Consider the following 12,141-nt stretch of genomic DNA (forward strand, 5'->3'; position numbering starts at 1 on the left):
TTTTATAATCTGTTGTTTGGATCTTAGAGGTTTGGTTCTGGGTCAGCATGTTTTTGGTCACTTGTCGCCTTGCTGTCAGAGCCGGATGCTGTGCAGTGGCCCAGTGCTGGATGCTATCCCCTCCCCCAGGTAAGAGCTGCTGTCTCATGGTGGAGGGAGCACAGGACAGGGAGGAGGAGGAAGTGAACAGGACTTGGCTCCTGCTCAGGGCCGCATTTAGCTCTCAGATGTAAGCTCTGCCACCTGCTGGCCAGGTGGTCTTCGCGTCTCCAGGCAGTGATTTCCTGATCCCAAACAGCAGCACATTCAGTGCAACTGGTTACCACAGGAAGTTGTTTGAAATTGGATTAGCGCTCTGGGATGCTGTTTTTCTGTCCTTTTCCTCCACAATGCTCTACGTGGGAGACCACCTTGCCATGGCCCACAAGCCATCAGCTTGCTGGGGACAGGTCAGTGCTGCCCTCTAGGGGTCTCCTTGGCTGATCACTTGAGGCAGGTACATCATCCTTGCTGAGGACAGTGAGACCAGCTCCGTCCACTGCTGCCTGCTTTCTGTTCCAGAGGCTGCACTGCCCGCCCAAGACAAATGACAGGCTTCTGTCTGGGTTGGGGCATAGCCCCATGGTGGTGCAAGCCGCCCTGAAGCCCTACTTTCTCACAGACCTTGTCACATTCCTTCCTGGAAGTTGGGTCCCAGCTAGTTATAGTCACTCCAGGCTTCTCCAGATGCCTGTGCAGCACCTGGAGCTTTTCCTCCTAGCATGTGTGTCCCTGAACACCATCCAGGAGATGGTGGCATGTGTCCCTGTGCAGGGAGGGCTCCCATCTTCTGTCCTCTTCCTCACCTCCTTGCTCCTGGTCCCTCAGCCCCTCCTGCCAAGGAGAGTCTGGCAATCTCTGCCTTGTGGACAGCTTGCTTCTCTTTGCCACCTTGGCACCGTGCCCTGGAGCCACTCGGGTGGCACTGTTCACCTCCTGGCATCAGAATGCCCAGGTTGCCTTTACTGCTTAGTGGCCTGATTCATAGGAACTGACACTCAGGCCAAGAGAATCAGGGCTCCACTGGGTGGGGCATTGGGGCCCTTCTGGCCTCAAGCCACAGCTCTAACAGCCTCGAGGTGACCCCCAGCAGAGGGAATCACACCCCAACATCCATAAGGCAGGGCCCCTTACATCTGCAATGCAGGGGCTCTCATTCCTTTGATATGGCCAGCAGAGCTGTAATCAGTGTTCTGATTGTGGACTCGCTGGTGGCCAGGCCCTGCCAGGGTGCCCTGCCTGCCCCATGTCACCACAGCCCCTGCCCCCACCCTGCAGGCTGATGCATGAGACTTCTTCATGCCAGGGCCTTGTGCCTGTGGTTGCTTGAAAATAGAGGCCTTGAGGAGGCGGCAGCCCTTGTCCCACCCATTTGGAAATGAGAGTTCATCTACCCTGGGTGCCCTGTTCAGGGTGGGGTGCAGATATGGCAAGGGTTTAAATTTTAAATACATTGTGGTAAGAGCCCTATTGCCAGGAATGCCCCCAGAATCCTCCCTTTCCATTCAAGCGCATTTATCCTATTATTCCTGTCACTTTCTGAAGCAGCCCTGGAGCCCTCTGCTTTTGTGTAAAGCATGATAAAAAAAATACAGTGAATGCTGCTGCCCAACACCATCCACCTGCAGAATAGGCCCCTAAACACAGGACACTGTCCTCATCCACCACCTTAGTCACCAGATCTGGCACTGTGTGACTTGGTTTCTCCCCAAAGTCAAAGAGCCTGGTAAAGGTTTTGAATCAATTCAGGACATGGAAGCAGCAATAAAAAGGCCTCAGGACAGAAAACTGCAAAGCCGCTTCAGAAAGTAGCAAGAGGTGTTGGGAGGAAGGGAGAGGACCTGGACAGGGACTGATGGCACGTGTTCTTTGCTACCGTGAAAATATTCAGCGCTCACTGCATTTTCAGTCATACCCTGTTTTTAATAGCAGTGGGGAGGCTGCCTCTTTGGCCAGCAAAGGGATTTCTCCTCGCTTTCTGGAGCCCTCGCTTGCTCACAGGAAAGCATGCTGGGAGGATGTGGCTTTGCCAGACAGCAGCTCAGTGGCTCTCTGAAGCTGGCTAAGCTGTCTGGAGAACTTGGCAGATGACACTAGGGGACAGTGACACAATCATGGGTCCAAACATCCAGGACTTGGGAAGGACTGGGTCTCTAGGACATGCAGAGACCATGCAGGTGGTCACATCCTGTCCTGGAGGTGGGTGGCCATCTCACTGATAAGCATGTCATGACTTGTGTCCAGCCCAAGAAGGGGAGGACAGCAAGGGAGACCAGCGGACTTGTGCAGAGTGCTGGGGACCGGAGTGCCAGGTCCTACTTCAGAGGGGGAGGTCACAGCAGGGCTGCAGAAGCTGCTCCCTAGGGCAGGATGGAGGAAGAGGCCATCTCCTTCCATAGAGATGGTCCTGGAGGCCAGTGGCCTGCCAGCTCTAAGTGACAGCAGCAGCCTGTGTCCAGGCCTAAGGTCATTCTTCACTAGAAGCTGAGGGTGTCATATCACCAGGAGAAGAAAAGCTCCCCAGGAAGGCCTAACCTGGCCTTTGGAAATCTGGGCTCTGCATCAGCCCAGAAGATCCTGAGTCCTGTGTGAGGCTCTGCTGTCCCAGTTCTTTTTCTGTTAAAGTCACAAGGCTGTAGTGTTCTCCTGTTCCACAAGGTGAGGTCAGTTTTGAATGATAGGAAAGGATACTGCCCTTGAGGGCCTCCTCTGCCGCAAGCTGCACCGAGGCCCCCGCATCCCATCTCTCGGTTCTGTTTGAAGATCCACTCGGGTGAACTGATGGTTTTTTGCTGTGACCTCAGTGCCAACTGTGGTAGGAATCCCAGTAACTATGACATCCCAGAAATGGAGAGGGGACAACTCCTGTCCCCTTCACTGTCTGCTTGGAAAGCACTTTGTAGACTAGAAGTCACCATCCAGAGTTGCATGTTCAGTATGTGATTTTTCCTCTAATTCTTTCCACTCGCTCTGATGAAAGCATAAGCAGCCCATTGTGACTCAGAATTGGTTTTTAAAAGGAAACCTGTGCTGTGACAAGGACACCCATATGAGATCTGAAAGCTGAGGGAAGCTGTCAGGTGCCAGGTGGGAAGGACAGCACTTTGGTCTCTTTTCCAAATGTCCTTTCTTTTCCTTATTTTCTTGTTCTGGTGCTGGGGATCTAGGATGTCTTGTTAAGGATGCTATGTTAGTTTTAGTCATTTTTCTTAGATCTTAGATGATTAAAGCCTTGTGGATTTGGGGATCTTTTTAAAAGTCATTCCTACTCCCAGTATCTAACAACTATCCCTTTAATGTACTGGTTGAGGGCCCCTCCCACCATCACCTGGTTTAGGAAAAAGAAACTCTGAGGTCTCAAAGCTCTTCCATGCAAGGGTGAGGCTTCCTACCTTGGGGTGTGAGCAGGGAGGGGCAGAGCGAGTCTGCTGGGCTGTGGTCACCGTGAGAGGCAGCGATGTGCTGGGGACCTCATAGGGCTTACTGCGGTGTAGAGCCATGCAATGGCTCCCCGCTGTGGACCAGAGGCACCAAACACTTCAGAATGACAGCCCTCTCCCTGGCCCAGCTGTGTCCCATGCCCAGGTCTTGCAGCTATATTTCAAGCATGTTTGGGTTTTTTTCTTTACCACGACCAAAACAACAGTGTAAGCATGCCTCACGTCAGAGTGCCGTACATGTACATACATGGAGCCAGTGAGCACTGCTGTCCTGTCCCTTATGCTCATGTGTGCTGAAGGCGACAGGGACACCACAGCACAACTCATTCTAGCCATCGTCAGATTGGTAAATGGTTCGTGCAGTGCCCAAATCTGAAGGCGCACCCCATGTGTGGAGAAGTCAGCCTCCTTGGGAAGGCCTGGGCAGGCCCCCATTAACAGCTTCTCCTTTGTTCTTCTTGAGGTGGCAAACGCAGCTCATTCCCAACGTGCAAAGCCAAGGCAGCGACCCCAGGACCTCTGCTGGAGATGGAAGCTTGTTGAAAACCCAGACTGTCTCCACGGCTTCCCCAGGTGACCCCAAGGAGCACGGACGCCAGCCTGCCTCAAGGTCCCTGCTCGAGACACAGCTCCCGGAGACAATCACTGCCACCCCCTTTGTCTACTGCAGCAGCCACATCCCAGAAGAAAGCATCAAAATGGTTGTTTCATAAAAAGGAAGATACAAGGCACACAAGAATGCGAGCAGGCCCACCGGTCAGAAGGTTGCTCCCCATCTCTGCGTGCGCCTCTGGAGCACCTGTGCCCGCAGTGTCCCCAGGCAAGGACAGAACCTCGGCCGCCTTTGCCCGCCAGCAGCTGGAGCCAGCAGCCCACAGGTCTGACGTCTGTCAGTCTGTTGGTCACACCCAGCGGAGGAATTTGTGGGAGCGACCCTTCTCTATTTCTTTCTTCGTTTTTACTTCTCCCGAGGCTTTTATTTAACAGTGCAAAACTTGGATCGATCTTATGTTTGCTTTTTTTTTTTTAAACTTGAATTTTTTTTTTTTAATTACTTTCTTAGTTTCAACTTGTATATTTTGCTAGCTATGAGCTTTTAAATAAAATTCAAAGGTCAGGAAAAATTTGAAATAAAAATAGATGAAAAGACGTCTTCTCTTTCTGAGAGATCTTATCCCATAAGCGGCTTCTCTGTGAATTGCCCGTCACAAGTAGTGGCCTCTCTGTCCTTGTGAGGTGTACGATAGAGCTACGTAAACAAGACAGCCAACACCACTCGGTGGGTAGTGATCAGCACTCCTGTTTTAGTTTCTCTTGGTTTTTTTCTCTTTTTTAAATGGTAACCTTCACACATATTCAGGCCGGTTTGCAGTGACTTTCCATTTCGTTCTTTTTCACCCCCTCGTTGTAAAAAGCCCAGCACTTGAATTGTTATTACTTTCAATGTCCTGTATTTGTATCTGTTTTACTAGGCAATTAGTGGGATTTTATGCCAGTTGTTAAAATGAGCATTGATGTACCCCTTTTTTTTAAATAGCAAGGTGCAGCCCTTGCCCCAAACTGTCATCTAACCTTTGTCATTCCAGTTTGAGTTAACGTGCTGAGCATTTTTTAAAAGAAGCTTTGTAATAAAACATTTTTAAAAAGAAATGACCCTTTATTAAGAGTGAAGTTCTTGATGCTCTGGAGTTGCTAAGAGTGAATCCAGGGCCAGCCTGGATTGAGCAGGTGTGGCCCATGCTGGTGGTGTGTGGCCTGCCTGTCTCTGGGGACAGCCAGCGCCTAAGGTGAAGTCACCTTTCTCCAGGCCCAAGGTCGAAGAGAGCACTGCACAGCCAGGGCCGCCTGTGCCCCAGGTAGGCAGGACAGCAGGTTGGAGCAGTTTCTGGTACGGCCGCCAGGCAGTCCCTTCCTTCCCAAGGTCCCCATGGTGGCAGGAACATAGCCCCTCCCCGTTGTGGCTCGAGGGCTCCCCAGATCCCGGGTCCCAGAAGCACTGGAAGGCCTTTGCCCCAGCGCATCGCCTTACCATTACCGCTCTTGCGTTCATATCCCATCCTTTCACTATAAGGGCTTGCTGTGTGACATAGCAAGAACTATACTTTCAAGCATCAGCATTTCATGTCTTCCTCAGTAGTTTTCTGCCCCACACGCTATGCTGAGAAGCGCTGATACCACCGGTCTCACATCCCTTGCTGGCACTGCTTCTCGCTCGCCCACAGCACAGCTGGGGAACAGCTGGCTGCCATGCTTGTAACAGCCCTCCACACACTGCACTTGGAGACCGCCATTAAATCACCCCTCAAGTTCTCGTCTCCAGGCTAAGTAATCCCAACTCCCTGAACCTTTCATCATCACTCCTTTAATCATTTTCATTACTGCCCTCTGGAAACGCTCCAGTTCTTCTTCATTTAGTCCTAAAATTGAACCAAGGGGAAAAAGTATTATGTTCAGAAGACCCACTTGGTATGAAGGTTTCATAATCAGGCCTCAGCAGAACTTCATCTGAGAACTCACTCAGATTTCTTCTTGTCTGTGAACTGAATTTATCCAGCACTGAGAGGCTGCCACTGTCACCTCTCTCTGGGAAAGCTTGCTAGCAAATGCAATGAGACAGTGGAGAAAGGGGTGCGCAAGGGGGAAGGTGGCATACCTTCTGGGTCTTGCAGGGAATTAATAACCTGTCTGTCAAGGAAACACCAGCAGGACAAACAGAAGCCGCACAGTTGGCTAGAGCTCACCCCTCGCGTGGCTCCTCCTCCCCTTTGTCTAGTGCAGGAGAGTCAATATGGTGAAAACATGAACTGTTTGGGCCCTCTGAGCCAAGCTGTTTTGTCCACCGTCTGTGTTCCCTACTTCATTTCCTAATTTTTTTCAGTTTTTCCCAAGTGTCCGACATTGTCAAATGGCTCACTTCTGCTATTACCCCCAACTCCTTTCCCAAGACCCGCAGTGCTGGGGGATGGGAGCATCCAGGGTGTGGGGAGCGCCCAGGTTGTTATGAAGGTTTTATATGAAGGAGCATGGGCCACTGCTCCTGTGACTCTGACCAGACCAGCTCCGCTTCCCGCTGCATGCAGAGCTCTGGGCTGGGCTGGGGGTGGCCCACCTGCTTTCTGGAAGCAGCGCCTTCTCCAGGCCTAGCACAGGGTCCCCTATGCCTGCTGCTGTGACTCTGAAAGCTGGGAGAAGCCTTGCAGCTGCTTCCTGGCTATGCTGCCCTAAGTACATTCGATTTTCCTACGACTTGGCCAGAAGCTGCAGGAATATGGAAACCTCTAATAAAAGCCATGAACAGTATCAAGATGTGCATATGGCTTTCCATTTAAAGAGGAGTCATGCGCAGTTTCGGCAGAAACTTTGGTCCCACCTGACAGAGACTGCACGATGTGTTCTCTTACTGTTCCCACCACAAGAAACAAGCACAGACTTCGGTGACATTAAGAACTGCAAGAATTCAGAACACAGTGAGCAGCGGCGTCCTCCCTTGCGTGGACAGCTGGGCTTATGTGAGATCCTCACACGTGAACATCCGAGCTGCTTGGGGCTGAAGACTACAGCCCACCGTTACCTATCACCACGCTAGAAGGGTGTGATTCTAAATGTCACACAGATGCAGACAAACCTAAAGCGATGGCCTTCCTCGGCTGACATTCTGAGCTGCTCTTCTAAACTGCGAAACGCCGTGATCTCATCCTGCAGCCAGGCATCACTGAGGGAGAACGGGGTGGGTGTGATACCAAGCACAGCTACTTCAAATACACAGGGTTTGCATGAATCAGTGAAACATCTCACATAGACAACATGAAATTAGTAACTTAACCTCAAAAAATCATTTATTTCCCTTATTTATTTAGGTACCAGAAATCAAACTTGGGATCTTGTTCTTCCCAGGCAGGCGTTTCCCTTTATTAAAGAAAATGCTAATCATTTTTATCGCCAACACTGCTGTGAGTCACAGTCCACTGGTTTTAAAGATGCTGGCCAGTAAACTTTGACTGAGTACCATGGGCCCTGTGCAAAGTGCTGTCACTGCAAAGTACTTTCTCCTTATCAGACTGTTTATGGTCTGCTCTTGTCATACAGACAGGTTCCTTGTCCCTGGGTGTTGATCAGGGCACCACAAGTCCTACGCTAGAAGGCGCTGGGAAAGCAGAGGTTTGGGTTTGCAGAGCTGCAACTATGGTTGAGCCCCACACACGAGCCCACAGAGCTGCCTCTTTAGGGAGCGAAAACGAGTGGTGATAAGACCCTGGCACATGGAAACTGGCTGATGAATAGATTTCCTCCTTTTATACTTTGTTAGGAAATGTGCTCTTCTGGCCCATTGTGAAAACATCTTGCTGGTGCATTGCCTGTAGCTGTAGAATATTAAATGTATTCCTTCAGCCCAGAGCAGCAGTTGGTAACCAGGACTCAACCTGTTTTGGACTTGAAGCAAGAGGGACAGCATTGGGGTGTTACACAGTCATCTACACTGATGTGTTCATTAAATACTTATCTTAATCTCTAATATCTGAGATACTGCCAGCTAAGCTGATTAGCAGATTTCATCTCCATTAAATATGCTAGAGAAATTGGTAGAGCATGTATCTGTGGAGGGGTGAGAGCACGGCCGCCAAGTAGAAGGTGTGATCGATCCATCACCCGTCATCTCCTTTCTCTTCGTAGTCAGGGATCAACTGACTAGACCTTTCTCCCTCTATAACTTGCCTCAGAATTGAGCTTAGGGAATCAGGAAGTTACATTTGATAGCAGCAAGATGCGTGAAGTGACCAGAGGGAACAGGAGCCTACCAACTAGCCTGGTGGTTGTGACAGGTCCTTTCCTTGTTGGCTCAAGTGCCCGCTGCTCAACTGAAGAGGCAACATCTTCCAGGCATAATCTGCCCTCCACATCCAGCCATGCGGACACCGCTATCACCTCACAATGAGAGGGTCTACCAAGCCCTCGGATGCTACACGCTAGCACTGGGCAGGGGTGGTGCGCTCCACCTTCTCAGGCCTCATGTAGCTGGGGCTGCTCTTCCCTTCATGCCTGGTCCTACAGGCTCCCGCCATGCATCCAGCATCAAAAGCCATCTTCCCTGCCCATGCTTCCGGCCTCACTGAGGCACGACTTGGCTGCTTCAACTCAAACTTGTGATGGTGTCCATGCTCCCCACTCCAGTTTCTCACTACAGCAGCATCTCAGACTGGACGGCAGGATCTTCAGCTAGCAGGGAAGGGGACTTCGCATGTCATCAGGAACCTTGGGGTCCAGAGACTGAAGAGGCAGGAGCTGTAAACTGAAGTCATGCTGGTTATGGTGGTGGCACAGGTGTGCATTCTCAGCTCCCCAGAGGGCTGAGGCAGTGGATCACAAGTCTGAGGCAAGTCTGGGCAGCTCAGTGAGACACTGTCTCAAAAATAAACACGTAGGGGCCGGGGAGATGGCTCAGTAGAATAAGCGCTTCCCTGGCAAGCGCAAGGGCCTGAGTTCAATCCCCGGCTCCGCAAAAAAAAAAAAAAAAGTAAAAATCCCAGATGTATAGCTCAGAAGAGCATCTGCCAGTAAAACACTGGATTTTATCCTTAATGCTACAAGAACATAAACAGCAAGTCACATCAGTAAGAGCTCTGTCCTTCCAGTGGCTACTGTACATTTGAGATTAGCTGTGATTTTAACAAAGGTTCATGAGCGCGCGCGCGCACACACACACACACACACACACACACACACCCTTAATAAGCAAGGACAGGCACCAGGGAAAAGGAAGATCAGGCTATAAAGTGTAATGCCCTCCTCTTAGGTTGGTGAGAACACGGTGCTGACTGTCAGAATCCACTGCTCTCAGGCAAGACACACTTGTAGGAGCCCAATCTATGCACCATGTGGACCAGGATCACATACTGACTGCCGCTTGGCCTTCCTTGGTCCTGCTGCACAGACCAGGAGGGTGAAAGGTCATGCTGTACCTTCCCTCCCCATAGCTTTGCTGGTGGGCTTAAGGGCTCTGGAAGACAAGTCTGCCAGAAGCATACAGTGTGACCAAAAGCCAGGGTGACCAGCGGTTTTACAATTTAGCACTATAAAAGGCCTATTGCCATGAATCCCTCAAAACTCTCCCATGCCCGTTTTCTCCCTGTGCTGATTCCCTGGAGTCCATTTCACTTAAACATTAACTGTATATCCCAATCACCCCATCCCCAAAGGCCCTGGAGTGGGGTCATCCAGACAGCCCCAGCAAAGACACGTGTCCCCAAGCCTTTCGTCTGCACCTGCTGTCGTCACACGAGTGGAGGCCATGGGCTTCCTCCAGGTCTGCCCTGATGCTGCCTGTGTGCCGACTACTGCCGCATCTCAGGTGGAGGTCCCTGCAGGGTGACACGGATTGCTGCTGTGGCTGCAGGCTGACATCCACCCGTACTTCACACAAAGATGGGTTAGTGTGGCGCAAATCTGTTTCAGTCCTATGCCAATCAGCTGCTGCTCCATAGTAACTTACAGGCTAGGGGCAGGGAGCTCCCACAGTACCCAGCTGTTGTTTAGAGACACATTCCCTGGGATAAACTTGACTTTCTCATGTCCAACCACCACTTTCTATTATCATTCCAGGTGTGCAAACACGCTGCTCCTCACAAGGAATGTAGTCATTATGTACTGTACGCATGAACCAAAAGACAAAAGTTACCGCAGTAAAAGATACACAGCCATGAACCCTCTGCAAAATCCTCCCCTCACTTCAAACACTCATCCATGGGCCTTACCACTTTCTGCAGCAGCTCTGAAACCCTTTCCTGAGTGTCTTTTGTTGTGGCTGCCTGAAAGTCCTGAATCGATTCTAACTGTTCAAACTGTTTTCTCTTGTGGCCATTTCGGCTCTGGGAAGGAGCCAGAGCCGGTGGCTACAGCGGATGAGGACGCAGCGTCCTGTTTCTCCGAGGCCTCTGCAGTTGGGAACACTGGCAGCAGCACGCACCAGACTTCTGACCAGGCCTTCAAGAGCTGCTGAGAAAGCGGAAGGCCGATGGCGAGGTGGACTGCGAGGGGGACTTGTGGCAGTGTCTTCCACTGTAATAAATGCTTTTTAAAAAAAATTATAACCCTCACCGTATTGTTCAATACCCCTAGTATGGGAAAGCCTCCCAGCGAATTAGGTTTTTCCTGGGGTCCCAGCTGCCCAGCCTGCTGCACACACCGGCCCTTCCTCACCACACCTGCTGTCTGCCCTGCCTGGTGCCTCTGAGGACTTGGAATGCCTGAATAGCTGTGGGGCAGATGGCGGTGCTCTACACTTCGGGCGTCAGTGCATGCCTGGGGGCACAACTCCTGTGGCATGTAGCCCAGCAGGGCCCTGCTTGCAAAGCCACCTGTCTCCAGGTAACACAGGCAGGGAAAGAGCAGCCACCACTGCCCGGGCCTGCAGCACTGAGCACCCCGATGTACTCCGTAGCAGCCCCAACTGCTGGCCTTAAATACACATGGGGTCACGGCATCACAGGCCCTGCCTTCCTGCAGTGAATTTCCTTCTGCCATTTCAAAACGTACTTCGCAAAAGCTGCTGAAAGAGACACCTGACCTGTGATGGGAAACATGGACACTGATTTGAAACTCACAATTGGGTTCCTTCAGGTTCGAAAGCGAAGCAGTGATTGTTACTCAAACATCTTTCACATTAGTGCTCAGGCAACATCAATGCTGGCTGACGAAAAAACCAGTCCATAATGTGACAGACACACCTTAGATTGCTGGTGGGCTGTTCTCGGGTTTGAGATGGTGGGCATGTTACAATCAGGTGTTTATGGGCAAACGCAAACTCATTCCAGCGTGTGCAACTTGGCTGCTTTGCAGGCCCTCACTGGCAGACTGGCCTGGCCCCGGCTCGTGTGACTCATTAGTCAGAAGTTCACCATCAGCCAGGGCAGGGCAGAGGAGGGCAGGGCAGGGCAGGGCAAGCAGAGATCCTCCTTCCTGAGCTCCCAGCTCCGGGCGGCTCCAGCCGCAGAGCCACCAGCACGCATCCTACAACAGATTGGCAATGCCTGTCAGCAGATGGGCGCAGATGTCTCCCCACGGCACAGGACCACACCTCCTGCAGACACCCTCACAGACACCACAGCTGCTCTTCAGAGTATCCCACTTTCCTGGGAATTACAGTCTGGGGCCTACTTGGTCTTCTTCAATACGTCATTTAATAAACTGGACAGTTTTCTTTTTGGTTTCAGTTCTTACTTCTGTCACAGGATGTAAGGAAGAAGGAAAAGACCCAGTTTTTGACTGACACCCTAAGTTACTTTCTCGTGCAAGGGGTGCAAGGGGAGGAGGCTCTTCCCGACCCATCATCCTCAGCCAGTGTAGCAAAGCCCAGCTTGGGGCGGAACCCAGGGCCCTCGCTCTGAGCTGCCCCCGACTCCTTTTTTATTCTGACAGGGTCTTGCCGCATTGTTAACTTGCCAGGGCTGGGCTCAAACTTGTGATCACCCTGTCTCAGCCCACATTCAAATATTTTTTTTTAAAACTAAAGAGCTCCTTTTTATCAATCATGAAATGAATAAAAAGAAAAATAATAAAAATAAATCTAACCCCAGACACAAAACAAGGAAACTATTTTAGGGCAGACCCGTCTGAAAGTTTACAGTTGTGATTTCCACATCTGCTCTTGGGCTGAATTTTATCCTCA

At 51.0% G+C, this 12,141-nt stretch overlaps 1 protein-coding gene across 6 annotated transcripts in view; it reads left to right on the plus strand.

The window, feature by feature from the left end:
* Positions 1 to 5,095, plus strand: part of Lef1 (lymphoid enhancer binding factor 1) — a 102,411-nt gene extending 97,316 nt beyond the window's left edge. For 4 of the 6 annotated variants that reach the window (XM_023710059.1, XM_004626691.3, XM_004626690.2 and 1 more), the window contains one exon: positions 3,943 to 5,095. In XM_023710059.1, coding sequence (XP_023565827.1) covers positions 3,943 to 4,022 — 80 coding nt within the window. In that variant the 3' untranslated portion in view covers positions 4,023 to 5,095. The remainder of the gene's footprint in view (positions 1 to 3,942) is intronic. The other 2 variants (XM_023710060.1, XM_004626692.2) reach the window with 1 other exon arrangement.
* The last annotated feature ends 7,046 nt before the right edge of the window (positions 5,096 to 12,141 follow it).

This window comes from Octodon degus, unplaced genomic scaffold (genome assembly GCF_000260255.1).
Source record: "Octodon degus isolate 3935 unplaced genomic scaffold, OctDeg1.0 scaffold00016, whole genome shotgun sequence".
Lineage (NCBI taxonomy): Eukaryota > Metazoa > Chordata > Mammalia > Rodentia > Octodontidae > Octodon > Octodon degus.